The sequence below is a fragment of the Nelumbo lutea genome, chromosome 1 (assembly GCF_056320005.1).
Source record: "Nelumbo lutea isolate HS-2025 chromosome 1, American lotus-T2T, whole genome shotgun sequence".
Taxonomy (NCBI): domain Eukaryota; kingdom Viridiplantae; phylum Streptophyta; class Magnoliopsida; order Proteales; family Nelumbonaceae; genus Nelumbo; species Nelumbo lutea.
In genome coordinates this window covers 206465105-206484232 of record NC_142684.1, presented here as the reverse complement: position 1 = coordinate 206484232, position 19128 = coordinate 206465105, and the positions used below count along the sequence as shown (strand labels likewise).

Sequence of the window (19128 nt, the reverse complement as noted above, 5' to 3'; positions counted from 1 at the left end):
AATAACCCCTTTTCATTTTCCTTGTCAAATGATTACTTGAAGGCTTGAAGCTAAAATTATTTCAAGCTTTATGCTAAAAGCAGATGGCTATGATTCAGGTGATAACTGAAGCAGAGAATGTCATCTGTCATGAAACTATATTACTTCCATTTCAAGCTTTTGAAGTAATGATCTGTGTTACTGTTATCAATGTGGTAAAGTAACGACTAGTTGTTTTGGTCTCATTAGTTGATGCGACAAGTCAATGAATAATCAGTCCTAGGTGTTGCTGGCTAGTGTATAGAAAAGATATAGATGCAATCTCATAGATAACTTAGTATAGACTAAATTGCAAGAAAAGAATGATATTGAACATTTACTTTTATAGTCATTGTTTTACAAATAAAGGAAAAGTTGGGATGGATCAATGCTTTAAAAGCGCAAGGCGCAAGGCAAGGTGTGCGCCTTTTTGAGGCAAGGCACACAATTTAGAAAAAATGCAAAATTTTCTAAAAAAATTATAAAACATAATATTAATAAAATATTAACTTAAGTTTTAAAATAAATGTTTCAAAAACCTATCATCTAAAATTAAAATACATAAATATAATATGTAAAGCATATTCAAATGAGAATATAAAAATGAAATCAAACATATAAAACATTTTCAAGCATATAAAACCCACAATCTCTTTTTTTTTCTCCATTGCATCAAGTAGCTAATGTGATATATTACATTCCTAATTCTACGAGCCGCCTTTGTGCCTTGCCCCTCGAGGCAAGCGCAAACATGACCATGTTAGGGTCTTAAATTCTTAGATTTCACTCAAAACTATAATAATTTTATAGTTTAAATTGCTTTTAAGAAGATATTTTATTAAGACGAATGAATGGACATTACCAAATGGACAACATTACCCAGCGGCCAGACTCATAAAAAGGGAAAAAGCGGCAAATTTTCAAAAGGCACACGCTTGGGCTAAGGCGCAAGGCGCACCAGGCGTGCACCTAGGACCTGGGCTAGTTCTACGAGCCGTCTTTGTGCCACGCCCCTCGAGGCAAGCCCAAACAAGTCCATGTTAAGGTCTTTAATTCTTAGATTTCACACAAAAAAATAATAATTTTATAGTTTAAATTGCTTTTAAGAAGATATTTTATTAAGATGAATGAATGGACAACATTACCAAATGGACAACATTACCCAGCAGCCAGACTCAATAAAGGGAAAAAGCAGCAAATTTTCAAAAGGCGCATGCTTGGTCTAAGGCGCAAGGCGCACTAGGCATGCGCCTTTTGAATGGGCTGCACCTAGGACCTGGGTGTGGCGCCTACCCTAAAATGTGCCTCGCCTGAGCGCCTAGGCGTGCCTTTTAAATCACTGGGATGGATAGAGTAGGGCAGGGAATCGCAGCCTTTATTTTCCAAAGAAGGGTGCCATCTTGACCATTAGATGAGCCCCTTCTTTGTGGAAAATCCATATGAACAAACTACTGATTGGAAGAAAACATTTTAAGGCAGCAATCATGAATTAACAAAATGTAAACATAGTCTATATCATTTCAAGTAATTAGATATTGAAGCAAACAAACAAAGCTTCAAAATGACCTTTTCGTTGGCTAGGTTTGCTTGTCATTTGTCATTCTAGGGAACTGCGTTATGACTTTTGACCAACTAGTTAGTGATGTGATGTAGTTAGTTTGGCCCTCAACTGACTAGTTGGTTGACTAGTTGATGGTTTGGTGGCATTGGTAATGTTCATCTACTTCCCTGTCCAAAATGCCATAAGTACTAGTGACTTCTCTTGTGCTATTACTTAGAATGCAATAATATGATATCTTAGATGTGAAGGATTCTCTTTAGTGACAACATTTCTTATGTTGAGTAGTACATGCTTTTTTGCTTAAATTGACACTACACAATTATTATCATTTCCATGTTGTAGAAATACCTTCTTGAGCAGCGGGCTGTTGTTGATGTTGATAGTGGGAAATTATTGAATGAGGATAATGACATAAGATCTGTAAGTTCTAATTAATTTATTTAGAGTATTAAGTGTATTTGATCCATTCTCCTCTCTTTTTTTTACCCTTATCAAACATTATTCCTTACTGGTTTCTATTATTGAGGGTGTATCTGTTTCATCATATTCTCTAAAGATGGGCTCAAGAGCTAGATGATGTAACCCTAAATCTGCATGGAAACATCTTCACAATTGTAACAATAGGATTGCACTCTGGAAGTTTAACCTAAGTTTAGAGGACATATCACAATGCAGGTCCTTCAGTACCTACTGGATGATGTCTCTGATTTCTTATCAACACATTTTAGTAATACTGACGTGGAAGGAGACTGTGTATTAGAAAAGAAAGGCTGTATCAAAGTACTCAAGGCATTTGTTGACTATATATCTGCCAGGGAGGTAGAAAACTTTCGGGCTAGGAGACGAGATAATGAGGATTCTGTCACATTGACCACAATTCATCAGGTGTTTCACAGGCAAATGTATTCTTACTGAGTTAACTTTAGTTTCTTGCTAAAGCCAGTTGTGTTGAGGTTTTGGAATCTCACAGGCATTTTCTTTCTTGCTTTTCCCCTTTTTGATTCGTTGCTAGTGCAGTCAAAAGGATTGGAATGGGACACTGTTTTCATTGTCAAGGTATGTAGATGGAATTTGATAGTTTGGCTTTTAGTTTTGTGTTTGCTCATTTGATATATGGCTTAGAATCTGGTTTGAACAGAAAAGAAGAAAAGAAAGGAAGAAAGAAAATAGAAAATGGGCTGCTAGTCTAACTTGGATCTCACACTCTAATAATTGTTATTTATACTGAAATGAGGAAATTACAAGTTTGCCCTTAACTACATGCCCCTAATACAGCTTATTTGAAAAAAGACAAAACAAACCATAGGGCCTAATAGATCACTTCAACAATTACATATAATTCTTTTGCTAGGTCATGTTAAAAGAGGGTGTTCGTTTCCATTTGAATTTATTATGCTTAGTGATTCTTTGATCTATTATCACAGGCAAATGAATCTGAGATCCCTTTGTTGCATGAATATAATGGTGTTGTGAATGAAAGTGGAACCTCTCTTGAGGTAAGCGTGCATCTCAACAGATGTTTGTTTTTCATGTGTGTGTGTGTGCGTGTTACTTCATTTGTTTGTTTTTCATAGTATCCTGACTTTTTGGCATATTTTCTCAGGAGGAGAGGCGTTTATTGTATGTCGCAATGACTCGTGCAAGAAAGAAACTTTACATCTTTTATGTTGTTATGGATTCAAATTGGCAGGTCAATTTTACTTATCTGTTATCTATTATTTGCTTCCGTATTTCTTACTTCATTTATAATTGATATACCTGGGCCTTTCAGTTGCTCCGGCCTTCACGATTTCTAAAAGAAATTCCAGATCACCTCTTGGAGGTACAGGTATGTACAGTTGTGAGTGTAGTAATTTTGATTCTGCCGGCTAGAAAAGTTGTGCTATTAATATCATGAGCAGTCTTTTTAATTGGGGTTGCCATGTCTATAATAATTGCTTGATATTTGCATCTAATATTAGCTTGCAGCAGGGTGGAGTGTTGCCTTTTATTTCTTTGATATGCTATTCTTTTCTGAAACTTCTATATCGTGTTGACTTTGAAATTACCAAATTTTGGTCCTGATTGGAGAACTTGAAAGTTGTTCTTATTATATTGGGACACAGTTAGCAATTTTAGCAGCATGTGTTAATTCCACCACTAATATGTGTTTTTTTTTTCATATGATTGACTAATTAGTGCATACTGATTAGTCAATTGTTGACCTGTAAATATGAAATCACAAGTGATAGCATAATTATGTTAATCGATGACAGTTTTAAGTAACAATTTATTTTCCTTGTTATTTGTTGCTGTTCTGGCAACAGGGGTATTATGGTCTTTTTTCTTGAGTTATAATTGTATTGGAACAGCCCAATGGATATGACAGTAAAGAGAATGGAATGGTGAAACACAATTCGTGTAGCCAACCTCGTATACCTGGCATATAATTGGGATAAGGCTTAGATGATGTATGTATTTGGACAGCACTGTAGTTGCAATTTTTAGTCTTTAGTCTTTCGTCTAACTGGTTTCTTGTTTTTTCCTTGTTATTTTATTGGTATACTGACAGCAGGGGTATTGTGATCTTTTTCTTTTGGGTTATTGTATTGGGACCACTCCACATGCATAATTATTAAAAGGATTCTTCCTTTTAAAATCTTCTCTTCTCTTCTCACCTTTTTCTTTGATCAATCTCTTTTCTCTTCTGACTTAACCTATATCTTTTGCTTTCTTCTTATTTTTCTCTTCATTTATCAAGTTTAATATTGTCCTCATCATCCACAAGTTTAGTAAGTAATGCACAGACAATAGTCAATCTATTCATCACCAATTCCCGTCATTTATGAGGAAAGTTTCAATCCTTCATGACTAGGTCAAATTATCTTGCGCCAAAACTATATGAACTCCCTAAGTTAATATGTTGGTGAACTGAAGTTTGTATGGGTAGTCAGATCTGATGAGATGTTGAAACTTTTCTATTCAAGTTTTGACAATGTATTGCAATCCCATTGTGTGTTGTTTGACCCTGCCTTCTGGATTTGTGAGAAATACTTATTGCAGCCTGGTTGCATGAATAATGATGCATATCACTATTAGTCTTGGCTTTAATAACAACTTGACGAGAAACTGCACACATAAGCTATTGGTGTTGATATCTACTTGGTTCTTTGCCATTGATCTTAACAGCCCTAGATTGTTTCTTATTACTTTTGGCTCCAGATTTCTCCCTACAGGCAGACCGTCATTCAGCCCTATTTTAGTTTCAGTCATTAAGGAGATCACAACATCCTTGATAACTTGTTTGCTAAAAGACAAATTGATAAGTCCTCGGATTACTCCATTTTACCATTATTAAATAGCTGTTAAGTGGTACCTATGTAACAAAATAAATTAATTGTAGAGCCATAACTCAACACAAACAACAAGAAGTTGAGATTAATATCTATTTGACCGTATATAATATCACTAATCATTACAAACCAACAGTTCATAATCAATTTTTATCTCAAGAGTTTGAGGGTCTTTAGTTATTACCAGCTTCATCAAAGATGGGATACACATTTTGAAGTGAACATATATCAGAGATTTGGGCAGTTCCATGCATGGTAGTTGAGGATTATCCTTTTCCTCTACAATTATATTGTTCTTTGTTGGTTTTGTTTAGTTGCCAAATTTATTTCTTTGCAGGGTGAATTGGTTAGAAAAGATTTGCAAAAAATACCTCGGGAGCTTTCAGAAGGAAATGCTCAATTTTCTGTTGCTGCAGCAGAACGTGAACAGTTTCTGAAGGCAGATGTGGGGGAAACTGACACTTCCAATACTCTAGGTGATGAAGTTTTTAATGTTCCACCAGAACTGTTGTTGGGGTCAAATGGCAATAACTTTTTAAGAAGGTATTTATTTAAAGTAGGATTATTGACTAAATCCTGCAATCATTTCTTGTTATTTTCTGTTTTTTTTTTGCTCTTCCACTGCTCAATGTCATTTGATCTAACCATATTTGACAGATTCAATTTGGAGGACCGATCAATAATTTCCCATTTATTTCATCAATGGGCAAAAAAGCAAGCATTCCAAAATCCTAAGCGGTTACTGGACAAGGTGTTCTTGATGCCTCATTGTCATATGATTTTTTGTTCTTGATTCTGCTTACTGTTATTTTTTGTCTTTGCATTGGCCCTCTTTGGTCTCAAAAAGTTATTCCATTTGGGGCCACAAGTACCATAGAGGAATTCTATTATACAATGCATGGGTATCTATAACGGTAGAAAATGATCGAGACCTATTGTTTTACAATTCCCACTTACAATGCTTCATATGGTAAATATTGTCATGAGATAGTTCATATGCTGATGTTAACGTGTTTTGTAAAGCCTTGTCTTTCATGATTTGTGGGAAGGTAATCTATACCTAGAATGATTGTGTAGAAAACTAGATTGAACTGGCTCATCAGACTGGTTGAGTCGTGACCTGATGCCTTTGTTAGTTCAGTCATTTGCTGAATACCCTAATTCATGAAAAACTGGCCAACCATCTAGTTTAACTACAAAATAGGTGAATCAGACCCGGTTTTATAAAACCGCATGGCCATCAAATGAATGGAAGTTTCAAAATTGTTGGTGGCAAGACTTGAACCCATTGCCTTCTAATTGTGTATTGTCTTGTTACTATTAATTCTGTTGGATGAGTTAGAATTCAGAATATGGATGGACAAACTAGGTTTAATGGCTGGCTGAATTTCAAAACTTTTCTAACCCAACCCGGGAACCAGTTTCCTGGAGATTTTGAAATCTGAAATTTCTGGATCGATCTTTGCTCTGAAACAGACCAGATTTGAAGCCAAAATTAACACTATTTGTACCTGATGCCGAGTCCACAAATCGCAGCTCCCAGAGTGGTAGTTCACACTCAAAATCAGTCCAAAAAATTGGCCTCTGATTGAAGATGGCGCAGTGAATGAGAAGCTATTTCACCGACACTATTTTCTGCAAAACTGCTATCCAACTTCCTTGGATCGACAGGGTTTTGTAAGCCTGATTTCCCCAATGTTTTTCTTGCAAAAACATACTCGGAAAACTGATAAAAATCAGTTCTATCAATGCTTAGGTTGAACTAAGGTTTCTGGAAAGGAGATAAGAGGAGAGAGCAAGAGGGGAGGAAGGCAAGTTCTATTGGCCTTCTTCTTCTTAACCCCGTATATGGCTTTGGCCCATTTTCTTTAATGACTCATGTCCCTAGGTTAGGTTTTGCATGACCATTTTGAGCCTGATATTGTATGGCGTGGGACCCCACAAAGGGCTCACACAAGTCCATGAGGGTTCGGCCCCACCTCTGAAAGAGGTTAGGCTAAAATCACTACTCAGGGTAGTGAACCCCTGAGCCAATCAGCATGGGCTCAGTCTAGACCCAACATTTACACCTAAATAATCATTGGATTCAACCACCCTATAAAGTCTCAAGGATAATGGACTTATGTGAGATAAAGCCCATCAAGTAATCATCCCTGTAATGGTCTCTTACACAATCTCAGCCAATAATCATTAAAACATTACACACAGGGAAGGACCTCTCCCTTGCAAGATATAATGTTACATTCTCTACTCGAATGGATCCCGGGAGTAAAATCTTTTGCAAACCTTTTTCATAAATTAGTGGTATAATGATATATAAATGTATTTTTCAAAACCGAATTTCAAACACAGATGAAATCCATTGCTGACAGTTTGGGTTTCCATTAGAGAGAGTCAAAGCCTTGTATTCACTTTGTCTGACAAAGGGGTCAATCCTATCACTATGATCACCCACTCAAGTAATATCCCAAACTGCCCCAACATGCCTAAATATTTTGACACATGATTGATCTCACTGCTTGGCACATCAATGGCAACCCGGTCCACTATTTAGTGTAGTATCAAAATCAAGTCTGAGGTTATGTGTAACTTTCTAGTTTTGCCCATCTATCTCCAAATCCAGGGTATAACTGGTAGGGGTGGCCACAAGTCGAGCTTCTTGCATGCTATTCGAGCTCGACTCGGGTTGGTTGAAACCAAGCTTCGAGCTGAGCTCAAGCTCGATATATAGGCTCATTTGCTAATCGAGCCCAATGAAGCTTGGCTAGTGAGGCTTGTGAGCCTAGTATAATAATTAAATAGTTCTTATATTATATATTATAATAAAAAAATTATTATGTATAATAATACTTTTATTTTTTTATGTACAATAGTAAATAATTTTTATAATTCTTAATTTTTTCTATGTAAAATAGAAAATATTTTTATATGTATAATTTTTATTTTCTAGAAAAGCTTGGCTTGTAGTCGAGCTCAAACTTGCGATCTTTTTAACCAAGTCGAGCTCAAGCTCAAGCCTAACATTGTTTTTGCAAGCTGAGCTTGAATAGCCAAGTATTCGGCTCAACTCAGTTCGAATCCACCCTTAATAACTGGAAAATTGGTCTAGGTTCAGTGTTTCTTTCAAACACCCGTTATTGCTTGTGCTTGGGGTCTAACCCTACCAACCAAGACATGCTGCTCTAACTATTTGGAGCACGCCAGTGTTAGCCTTGTCGGGATAAACTCCCCAAGTTTACCCAATGGCTAAGAACATTCTAAACTAACATGAGTCTCATAAGTGTCCATTTTAAGGGGTAATTCACAGAAAACATATCGTCATTAACATGAAACAATAATGTATTTTTTTCATTTACAAGTAAATGTTTATGTACATCAATCTGATTGGAGCTAAGGCCTAAGGGCATACATTGTCTAACAAATTCATCTCTTAATTTGTTTTCATTTTCACTCTTTAAGGGAGATCACACCTCATGCCTCTCAGTAAGGTGATTGTAACAGTTCTCATATTGTCTTAATAAAATTCCTCTTCAATTGTGAAAAAAAATTGTGTTGATTTATGCCTCTTTGATGTATATTTTGCTTTAATACACACGTTCTTTTAAAGAAAATGTGAGTTGAGTCTTGGATCTTGGTCATTTGCTTTAAAAAACCAAGGTTTTAGCCATTTATCCATCACATTCAAGTGCAATAACATTTGTAGAATATATCGGATATAGTTATTATGTAACTTGCAATATATATGTACATATATATGCCATCACAGTTTGACCTCTTTTTTTACCACAGTTGAACCTCTGATATTTGTGGTGTGCAGCACAGTACTTTGGACTGTGCTCTTTATCAGTTGGCCACACTGATAAGGAATCTTATTGTTATTTCTTACGTCTGCTCTTTATCTCCTCAAAAGTGTGCAGCTTCTGCATTGTTGTTCCTTTTTGGAAATGGTTGGCATAGAAATTTCAATCCAGTATTGATGCTGGGAAACCTAATACTGATCAAGAATACAATAGTGGATGAACATCCATTAGAGCTGGAAACTAATGGTTTAGCAGCAGGTCAACTGTCTGGGTTAAAATGCCAATGCACAATTCCATAATGACATTATCATACTTGAAAACCAAAACTAATATGGTTAAAATGCCATAATGCCATGGTGACATTATTTCCATGCTTATTTTTTTAGTTTAATACTAGGATATATGCATCTGATGACGATTTTCTTCGATTATTATTTACTTTTTTAATGTATGGTTCAGGTTGGCTTTGTAATTGATGAGCGGCTTAGAATAAAGACATGCAAAAACAAGGTTTGTCCCCATTTTGCAATAAATTTACTAGTTCATTGTGCTCTTAACTTGTAATTACTTTAACAATTGCCATTCATTGCTTAACCTCACATAGCATGCACACAAGTGAATTTCTATCCTTGTCTAAGTGGAATTAAGATTTGAAGATCAAGAACTTCACCAACATCTTAAATTATCCTTATTTGCTTCATCTTGTAACATGGGTATCTCTTTGAGGCGGTTAGGGAAATGCATGGTTTGAAAACAGGGAGATGGTTAATGGAACAAAGGACTTATTTGTTTATTTCTTATTGAGAAAATTTGATGATATTCAAGAAGGTTGTTTCTTAATTTGCTTACTGATTTTATCTCGCTGTTTTGGGAATAGCATTTCCAAGATATATTTGGATATATTTTTGACAATTTTGTCTAGCTTTTGTGTTTTTGGTCTGAAACTCTCACAGCTTCTTTGTATTTGGTTCCACTACTTTGGAAATAACCAGATACTGTTGCTACAGCTCTGAGAATAAGTCATAAGGTTCAGTACTTGATTTTTATGCCTTAGTTTCATTGGGTTTAGATTTTAGTAATGCATCAAAAGCCATATAACTGGTTGTTGCATTTAATCTGTAGTTTTAGTGTAGCTTCTTTTGGACCTTCTCTGAAGAAAAAATGATAACTGTTTTTCTTCAGATTACCTTCATTTTTTAAATTGTTTTTTTTTCAATTTTTACATATATAATTAAATTTGTATTACCCACGGTTTTTAGTTTTTGTCCTTTTTATTGCCTGTATTATTCTGACTAGCAGTTTTTCTTCAGGATGTTTTACGTGCGCTGAAGTCTTCCTTGAAGTGTGAAGAAGCATTTCATTATGCTGAATATGTATGCTAATTGACATTTTCAAAATTTAAGTTTTATTTACCAATAAGAAGTGTTACGTTTCTGATTGTGAAGCTCTTTACAACTTCATATTAGTTGCAATTGGGGCTGTAACTTTGCTTCTTTGGGTCAAATATTTGCATCCGTTTTGAAGTAAACTTACTGATCAATTTGTTGACATGCTTTTCTTGAACAGGTCTTAAGCTGGGAGCAAATTCCTGCTGATAAGCGTGCTTATTTAATGAGAGAAAAACAGGTAGTCTTCCATTTCATGGATTGCAATGCCTTTCATTCTTGGAATGTAGTGGATGAATCAAATTTTTTGAAGGCACACTTTGGGCGCTCTTAGGTAGGGCTGTCAATGGGTTGTCTGGTTTGGGACATGTTGTACCAGCCCCATTGCAGGTACTAATCGGGACAGTATGAAGGACCCAGAACCGAACCGATTATTAATCAGGAGAGTCGGGTTTGACCTGATTGGACCCAACTATACTTGGCACTTATAATTACCAATGATAATAACAGTTTAGAACATCGTTTTCATAATATAACCTTAATAAAACTGAGTGGTGACTCGGTTGGTATGTTAGCTGGGTAGTCCCAGTGGAAATGCGGCTTCCAGTCCTGCTATTGCCACCTTCGTTGAAAAAGAAAAGAATTCTTGATATACAACTTTTCCTTGATAAAAAAACCTTAATGAAACTGAGACTAAAATACTAAACTGTTTATATGTTGATAAAATATATGCTTTTAACCACAATCATCATATTTACCGTTTATGACATTTACTCTTTTAGATATAAAATATAATAGAAAGTTGAAAAAAGAAAAACAAGAGATCTTTATATATCATTAACTATATAATTGGTTTCGGTACGCATCGGTTCAGAACCTTAAGAACCAGTTCCAATCCAATTATTATTCGGGACAAAATCACAGAACAAGAACTGACATAATTGGTTGTCAGGTGGACCCAAGCTATGTTTGGTAAATAAGTGGTTTGAGAAATAAGTTCATTAGTACTTATTTGGGTTACAGTGTTTGGTGAGCCACATAACCAATAAGTACTTATATTTGTGGAATTGACAATTATAGCCAGGAAGAGTTGCCCAAAACGGCACACAAAATGGAGAAAAAGAGAGGATATCCACGCACCTGGAACAATATCTCAGCCTGGAGTAGCTTGCTGCCAGCCCTGGTTTGTGTTGGAGCTCAAGTGGAGAAGATGCTTGATGGGATTTTTGAAAAACGATGGGGACAGTTTTGTCCAAAAAATATGGAATAAGTGCTTTTAACTTAAGCATCCACTGGGTTGCTTTTAAGTATTTATTTTGAAAATATGCACTTATTCACTCCTTTTTTGCCAAGTGCGTAAAGTGCTTATTTGTCGTTTATTGTGTGGTCCCCCCAGTTTGGAAGGTAAATTCTATTATGGTTCAGTTTGGAAGGAGTAGAAATACAAATATGTACAGTACAAATACATACAAAATAATACAAAATACATAGTTTTGCACTCTACATATTTGTATTTGTACTCCTTCCAAACTGAGCCTAATGAGAAAAATAGTCATACAAAGAGGGAAGAACCATAAACCAGATCCCCCCTCAGGAAAAGATCAGAGATCCCTTGAACTAACTAAATTAAGAATCAGAAACATATTCTGATAACAGAACTCGGGTAGGACTGATAACCAAGAGCTGAGTTCTGATTACAGAACGCAGCCAAAAATAAATTGCATCAACACCTTAGGGCTCTTCTATTTTCTATAAATTTTGTCATTTCTCTCTGACCATAAAGTGCTGATTACTGCTGCTGGGATAGATCTCCAAATGTAATTGTCTTTCTTTGATAGCCCAGGAGGTGCCAGCTTTGTAACAGATCCTTTACTGTGCTCGGCATTACCCCGCAAACACCCACAGCAGAGAGGAAATGGGATCATATTTTCCAAGAAAGCTTGCAATGAATGCAGAGGTGGTCCATGGATTCCTGGACCAGACCACAAATTCCACAACTTAGGTCCTCTAAACTGAATCCCTTCTTAGCCAGGTTGCTTCTTGTTAGGCATTTTCCTAGTGCTGAGGTCCAGATCAAGAAATTGATTTTAGATGGGGATGAAGGGATCTAGATTTGCTTACAAGGGAAGTCTGCATTCCTATTGCCAGTCAGCTCTAGGGGTGTGCATTCGGTTTATTCAGTTAAAAACCGAACGGAATAAACCAAAATTTAAAAAACTGAATTAAAAAAATAAAAAACCGAACCGAAATTTAGAAAAACTGAAATAACCAAAACCGAAATTTTCAGTTCGGTTATTTCAGTTAAAACCGAATTTTAATAATATATACTCTATTATATTTTTAAAATATATATTATGAAATCAAATTTCAGTATATTATATATTATATTATATGTTACATATTACATATTATATATTACATATAATAATAAAAAGTTTGGTTAATTCAGTTAACTGGAATTCTAATTTCAAAAACCGAAACTGAAAACCGAAATAGCCAAAAGCCGAAAAACGGAACCGATTTAACCAAAAACCCAAAAAGGCGAAACCAAAATTTTTGGTTCAGTTATTTGGTTTTAACCGAATAATGCTCACCCCTAGTCAGCTCATGCAAAAGATCTGATTGAGAAATTTCCATCAGCTGTCCAGGTCCAGGTCCATTGGTCTCTTGACTGGGGGTGGAAGGAGAAACTATTTAGGCTACTCAGCAGGTTCACAACTTCAGCCACTTCCCAGTCTTGAAAATCCCTTCAGAATTTAGGCTTCCACACCACTTCATCTCGAACTAACTTGAAAGAGTCAGCCACTGAGAACAAAAGGGGGAATCTCTCTTCCAAAGATACATCGTTTAACAAATTGTTCTTCAAAAAACGAGCTCCACCCCCATCTCCTAACTGGAATCCCACTCCTTTTAAGGCTGTGCTGAAAGTTTTAATTCTTCTTAGACCCAGACCACCTGAATCCTGTGGAGTGCAAATTTTATCCCAAGATATCATGTGGATTTTCTTCTCTTCTTCCCATGCTTTCCATAGGAAGTTCTTTTGCAATTTTTCTATTCTCTTAGCTATTGAGCTTGGTTTAAGGAAGAAGGAGAGGTAGTACGTTGGTAGATTTGCGAGAGTACTTCTGATAAAGGTCATTCTTCCCCCTTTTGATAAATATTTTTCCTTCCAAGATGTAAGTTTCCTTTCTAGTCTTTCCATCACTGGCTCGCAAATTGTTGTAGAAAAAAACTTGGTTTCCACCTATCTTAGTTTGCACCCAAAGGCAAACCAAGATAGGTGGTAAGAAGATTATTCACCTTACATCGAAGAGTTTCTGCCCATAGATCATTGTCCTCAACCCTGTCCATCAGAATGTGAGAAGATTTCCCCAAGTTCAACATCAGCCCTGTTACCACTTCAAACCAAGAGAAGATTCCCACTAGTGTTTCTAATTGAGAGATCAAAGCATTAATGAAACAAAGTGTATCATCCACAAAGTGGAGTACATTGACCCTTTCACCCCCTGGAATAATTTCAAAACCTTCCCAGAGACCTGCCTGCCCTGCATTATTGATGAATTGGGTCAGGACCTCCATTATACAAAGGAAGAGGAGAGCAGACAAGGGATCACCCTGGCGAATGCCTCTTGAACTTTTGAAGAAGCCTGAGGATTTCATATTTATTATAACAGAAAATTTTGGTGTATAGTTTTCAAGGCGCCAAGGTGAGGCTAGGCAACAATGGGACGCTTTGTTGCCTGGTTGCCTAAACGATGGATTGTTTTAAGTAAAAATCACATATCCTAGGGTAGTTCCCTAGGTTCCATAACCAACTTTCTTTAATAACTATCCATAATTTTCATAAGAAAATTATAAACTTCATGTTTATGAGAAGAAAAAGAAGAAAAAGAAGGAAGGAAAGAAAATTCAAAAAATATAGGGCTGAACCCCTATTTTTGTTATAGGAAAAGAAGATGATGATGATGTGGAAGAAATGTGTTGATTAGACAAAATTTTAAGTTCTTCCCTTATGGAAGAAATGTGTTGATTAGACAAAATTTTAAGTTCTTCCCTTATGGAAGAAATGTGTTTATAAACACAAAAATGAATATTTTTCTTTAATAATGTCTATTTTGTAATAAAATAATAAAAAGAAATTCTCTCGCTTTGCTCGCTCACCAAAGGTCCGAGAACCCTCAATTTGGTAATGTTGTTCATTCATTCATCCTAATAAAATGTCTTCTTAAAAAGCAGTTAAAACTATAAAATCATTATTTTTTGCATGAAAATTAAGAATTTAAGACCTAACGTGGACTTGTTTGGGCTTGCCTCAAGGGGAGTGGCACAAAGGTGGCTCGTAGAATCAGGATTGTTATATGTTTAACATTACATTAGCTATGTAAAGTACTGCAATTGAGTGAAAAAAGAGATTAGAGGTTTTACATGCTTGAAAATGTTTTATATCTTTGATTTTATTTTTAAATTTTCATTTGAATATGCTTGAAAACATTATCTTAAAATTTAACTTTATATTTTTTAGTAATATTATGTTTAATATATATATTTTTATTTTTTTTTAATTTTTGACATTTTTTTAAAATTTCAGACATATTTTTTATTTTTTAGCATTTTTTTTTTGTATTTTTGCGCCTTGCTTCAAAAGGCGTGTGCCTCGCCTTGCACCTTGTGCCTCAGGCGCAAATTGACCCCTGCACATTTTTTGTGCCTTGCACCTTTAAAACACTGATTCTAAAGCAAAAGTAAGATGGAAAGAGTAGCCTTTTTGCACGATTATAAGTTTCTATTTCTAATTGATCCTGTAGTCATATAAATTACAATAAGAAAGAAAATGTGCGGTGGTTGTTTTGTCAGCCATGAGTTCAGACAGAAGGAAGCAAGTTTTCACAGAGATTGATGTTATTATTCATATAGATAAGGATTTCTTTTATTTGCAATGTGTACACAAATGTTTAAACAAATAGGGGCCACTGCTTTGAAAATGGTAAAATCTTGGATACAAGTATGGGAACATAGTATTCAAGGTGCCAAGGTGTCGCCTAGGTGATGTTTTATTTTAGTAACAATTAATCCTATGGTAATTCCCTAGGTTCAATATAACCACCGACCATTTTTCACAAGTAATTATCTATAATCTTCATAAAAAAGTGTAAACTTCATCTGAAACATAGTAAATCAACATAGTTAAGTTTTTCCTTATCGGTTTAGTTTTTGAAATCTTTGAGGGTTGAAGACTGCCTACACCGACACTTTTGTTTATTGAACCTTAACAAATAAGAAAATAATAAAAGGAATCTAGTGATAATCCCACAAAATGAATAACTAAGTTTAATAATGCCTATTTTTTATTGTAGCCTCAGAAATAAAGAATATAAGAATATTTCATAGCACTGTGCATAAAATCGTTAGGTGCTTGAGTGAAACAACCTTTCATGGAGGCCTTGTCATCTAGGCATTTCTTGTCTAAGGACAGCCACTCTGCAAACGAAGAAGAAGGGGAAAAAAAAATCCAAATTTTAGGTCTATATCCAGTCTATTCCTCCCAGGATCCTGGATAATCAGGACTATCACTGGGTAGTGGTTCTGTATGCATATATTAAAGAATGGCAAATATATTGTCTTATAAGATGTGGTGGTTGCATTTTGACATGATTCAAATAGGCTTGGATGCTTTACACGGAAATATCAGGGTGCTTCTGGTATAGAATTTGAGATACACGGAGATAAATAAGTAGGTTTATTTCAATTCCTGTCAAATGTATGCATGCTCTTGCACGATCCTTATTCTATGTACTATTTACTTTGCTATTAGGAGCATTTCCAGAAACTGAGAATTGAAAATGCAATGGGGTCGTCAGAAGCTACATCTAAACAGGTTAGGGATCTTCAGTTTGTTGGGTTTTTAAGTTCAATCTTCTTATTTTTGCATTTCTTCTCTTTACGAATATGAACTGAGGACTTTTTTTTTTTTTGAAAAGTACAAATTGTATTGTATTAACTGAAGAAGAATCAAGATACACATCAGAGCCTTGGTGTACCAAGCCACTGTACAAAGTTGAATGATAAACAAAAAGTATTACTAACTAAACGAAAAACATCTGTTGGTCGCTCATTTACAGCATCCCCAAAAAGAATTCTATCCCACTGATTAGGAAACTGTTACTGCTTCAAGCCCTTGAATTCACTCTTGCCCAATCAAGTAGTTAATTGTCCACCTTTGCAGTCAAACTATCAACCTCTAAACCTGACTGGCAGAATATTCTGTTTTTCCTTTATAACCAGATAACCCACCATTTGGTGTCAGGAGTCAAGGACCACAACTTGTTTCTTCTACTGCTAAATATCTTAGCCAGGTCAGGTTGCAATAAGGCTTTCCAACTCTCGAGGAAATTCTGTAAACTGCCTGAAGAACCGCAAGAAATGGGACCATATGCAGTAGGCTAAATATCTTACCATCGGACTTTCTCTATGTTAAATGGAATCAAGAATCTGAAGAAGGATTTCACAGTGAATATTCCTGATGTTTCTAAATTCCATCTCATGCTGTCTTGAGTAGATGGATCAATTGGTCCGTTGCAGCACTTCTAGCAGATATATGAGGTTGTTAAGAAGGATGGTTCAAACCGAGCCTGGCCCATCAGGTTTGTGCATAGTCAGGGTCCTCTCAAACAGGTCCAGTACTTGTAATGTAACTGAAATGTAAGGTTGGGAGTAATGAAATCATAGAGAAGCCCCCCCTCCCCTCTTAATTCTGTTCTGGTTCAGGATGCAGTCTCCCTTGAAGAAAACTCCTAATGTGAGCAGGACTCATTGGAGGTCTTGAGCTTTCCTAGTCACTTTAGATTCCTTCACATTAGAACTCCTTCATTCCCCAGCCTTGCATAATACTCGTTCATAGGATCTTCCTTGTTCTGAGCCAGCAAATACAGACTTAGACATAGCTCATTTAGAGGTTGATCTCTAATCCATGTTCTGTCCAAAAAGCTTTCTGCTGAACTTACCCATCAATGCACTGCTTTTATTTGTTTCTCCAACCTTGTACTCCTTTTGTTTACTCATTTAAATGCACTGCTTTTGGAAAGCAATCATGAAATGTAAATTGGATCTGGTCCTCACAGGATCATCCTCACAAAGTCCTCACAGTCCCTTGCAACCGTGCAATGAGAATACCTCCCCATGAAAAAAAATATATACAAGGAGATGTTCCCAATGCTCGGCTGCAAAGGCTGTGAGGACCAAATCCGATTTATAACAAATCCCTTATTTGGTTTATACTTTATAGACATTATTGCTGATCTGGCATTCAATCTGATCTTTTATCCTGGAGCATTTTTGTGAACGACTATCTCTACATTCTACAATATCGTCATAAATGTATACAGAACTACTACGGATTATCTTTTCTAGAGGGATATGCTGTATGTTGGAGAAGGAAAAGATTTTTCTTATTTGATAAGTCTTGTGAGTACAAGAAAGTCTCTTTGGATTTTGCCATGCTTGTTTATAGTAGTTACGGATGAAATAAGATTAATGAAAAAGAGTATTTAAGAAGTTTTTCAAATCGTCCTGACATTAGTTGATATGTCGGATCCTAGCATAGTTTGCTAATAGGACTTGATTTTTCTTTCAATTCCCATATCCATTCATTATTTTGACGTGTTCATGTTATCTAAGTCTGCATTTGATTTCCAACTATTGGTGGTCCTCTCTTTTTCTAGCACCATTTCTAGTCTTGTGTGTTTTCAACCATCATTTTTGGTTGCAGATAGCTTATCTTCAGAATTTAGGGTGCACTATAGTCCCTACATCGCGTCTCCATGCCTCCCATTTGATTGAGCAGTACAAGTCCTTGTGAGGGATTGCTTTGCATACTAGGAAATGGTTTGGTTGTCCATATTTATTTTATTTTTTTAATATATTGATGGATAATGACCAATGTAAAAATGTATCAACTTCTCTGATGAAAATTACATTCTTACTAGGGGGATGGGGTTCATTGTCATCTTTAGTAAAAGTTCATGTAAATTTTAAATGCATAACGCCACTTTTGTAAAATATATTGAATTAACAATTCATTACTGATTTACCATGCCATCAAAAAGGAAAAACAAAGACTGATGTGCTACCACAGGTTTATGCAATCTCTGGATGGGCTACCAGCAAATATTATTATATTAGTACATTGGGCTACTTGACCAGCATCTTGGTTTTTTCGAATTTTGAAATAATTGATTCAAAATGAAAGAGCACAGCAGGGATAAGAAAGTCGGGATTAACATCTCATCCTCCTATGTTATTAATCATTTTATGCACAGAACTTTCTTCTCTTATAATTTTATAAAACATTTTTTGAAATTAAAAAATGAAAAAGAGAACTACTCATCTTCTCCAACTCGACAACTAAAGAGCGGCGGCCAGCTTCACGGATACACCCTTCAATTCTTTTCCATCTCTGGGTAACAGAAGTTGGTACTCAGAAGATCACTCTCTTATTTGATCATTCACTATGGCATCCAAACAACATTGACAAATGCTCTGAAGAAAAAAAGAGCTAGTGCCTAATGGGGAACTAACCGCTTGGGTAGATTGAATCTTCATTTAAGTTTCAAAATCTTCTATGGTTGTTGACAATTTAAAGCAGCCAATATGAAGCTATTTCACGGTTTGGCCTAGCTTAACGTTCTTTGTGTTTTTTCTTGCCTTATGTTATTCTTACTGCGCTTGTTTCAAGTAATGCAGTATAAGAACCTGTGTCAACGACGACTCTGCGCATATTTCATTTCTCGATTTGGATTTATATTCTTTGTTTTATTTTGCTTCAGTTTCTACAGGGGTATTATTAAAGACATTAACTATTATCAACAACTGCAACTTCACAGTACAGCCGGAGGTGCAATCCGGCAGCACATCAGAACAACACGCTTCGCTCTCCAAAATGGCAAGTCTACTACCATTACCGTCTTAGCTCCCTAGTCTAAGCCGATTATTAGGGAAATTAGAATATGAAGGGGGAATCCAAATTAAACGTGGCT

General features: G+C 35.7%; 1 protein-coding gene across 1 annotated transcript in view; it reads left to right on the top strand.

Moving 5' to 3' along the window:
- SRS2 (P-loop containing nucleoside triphosphate hydrolases superfamily protein) overlaps positions 1-18177 on the top strand; it is a 37637-nt gene extending 19460 nt beyond the window's left edge. Inside the window, exons 17-29 of the mRNA XM_088962543.1 lie at positions 1922-1999; positions 2255-2464; positions 2597-2635; positions 3004-3075; positions 3183-3269; positions 3351-3407; positions 5249-5454; positions 5569-5662; positions 9171-9221; positions 10022-10084; positions 10278-10337; positions 15909-15971; positions 17862-18177. Of these exons, the coding sequence (XP_088818669.1) occupies positions 1922-1999; positions 2255-2464; positions 2597-2635; positions 3004-3075; positions 3183-3269; positions 3351-3407; positions 5249-5454; positions 5569-5662; positions 9171-9221; positions 10022-10084; positions 10278-10337; positions 15909-15971; positions 17862-17951 (1170 nt within the window). The 3' untranslated portion in view covers positions 17952-18177. The remainder of the gene's footprint in view (positions 1-1921; positions 2000-2254; positions 2465-2596; positions 2636-3003; positions 3076-3182; positions 3270-3350; positions 3408-5248; positions 5455-5568; positions 5663-9170; positions 9222-10021; positions 10085-10277; positions 10338-15908; positions 15972-17861) is intronic.
- Positions 18178-19128: the final 951 nt, after the last annotated feature.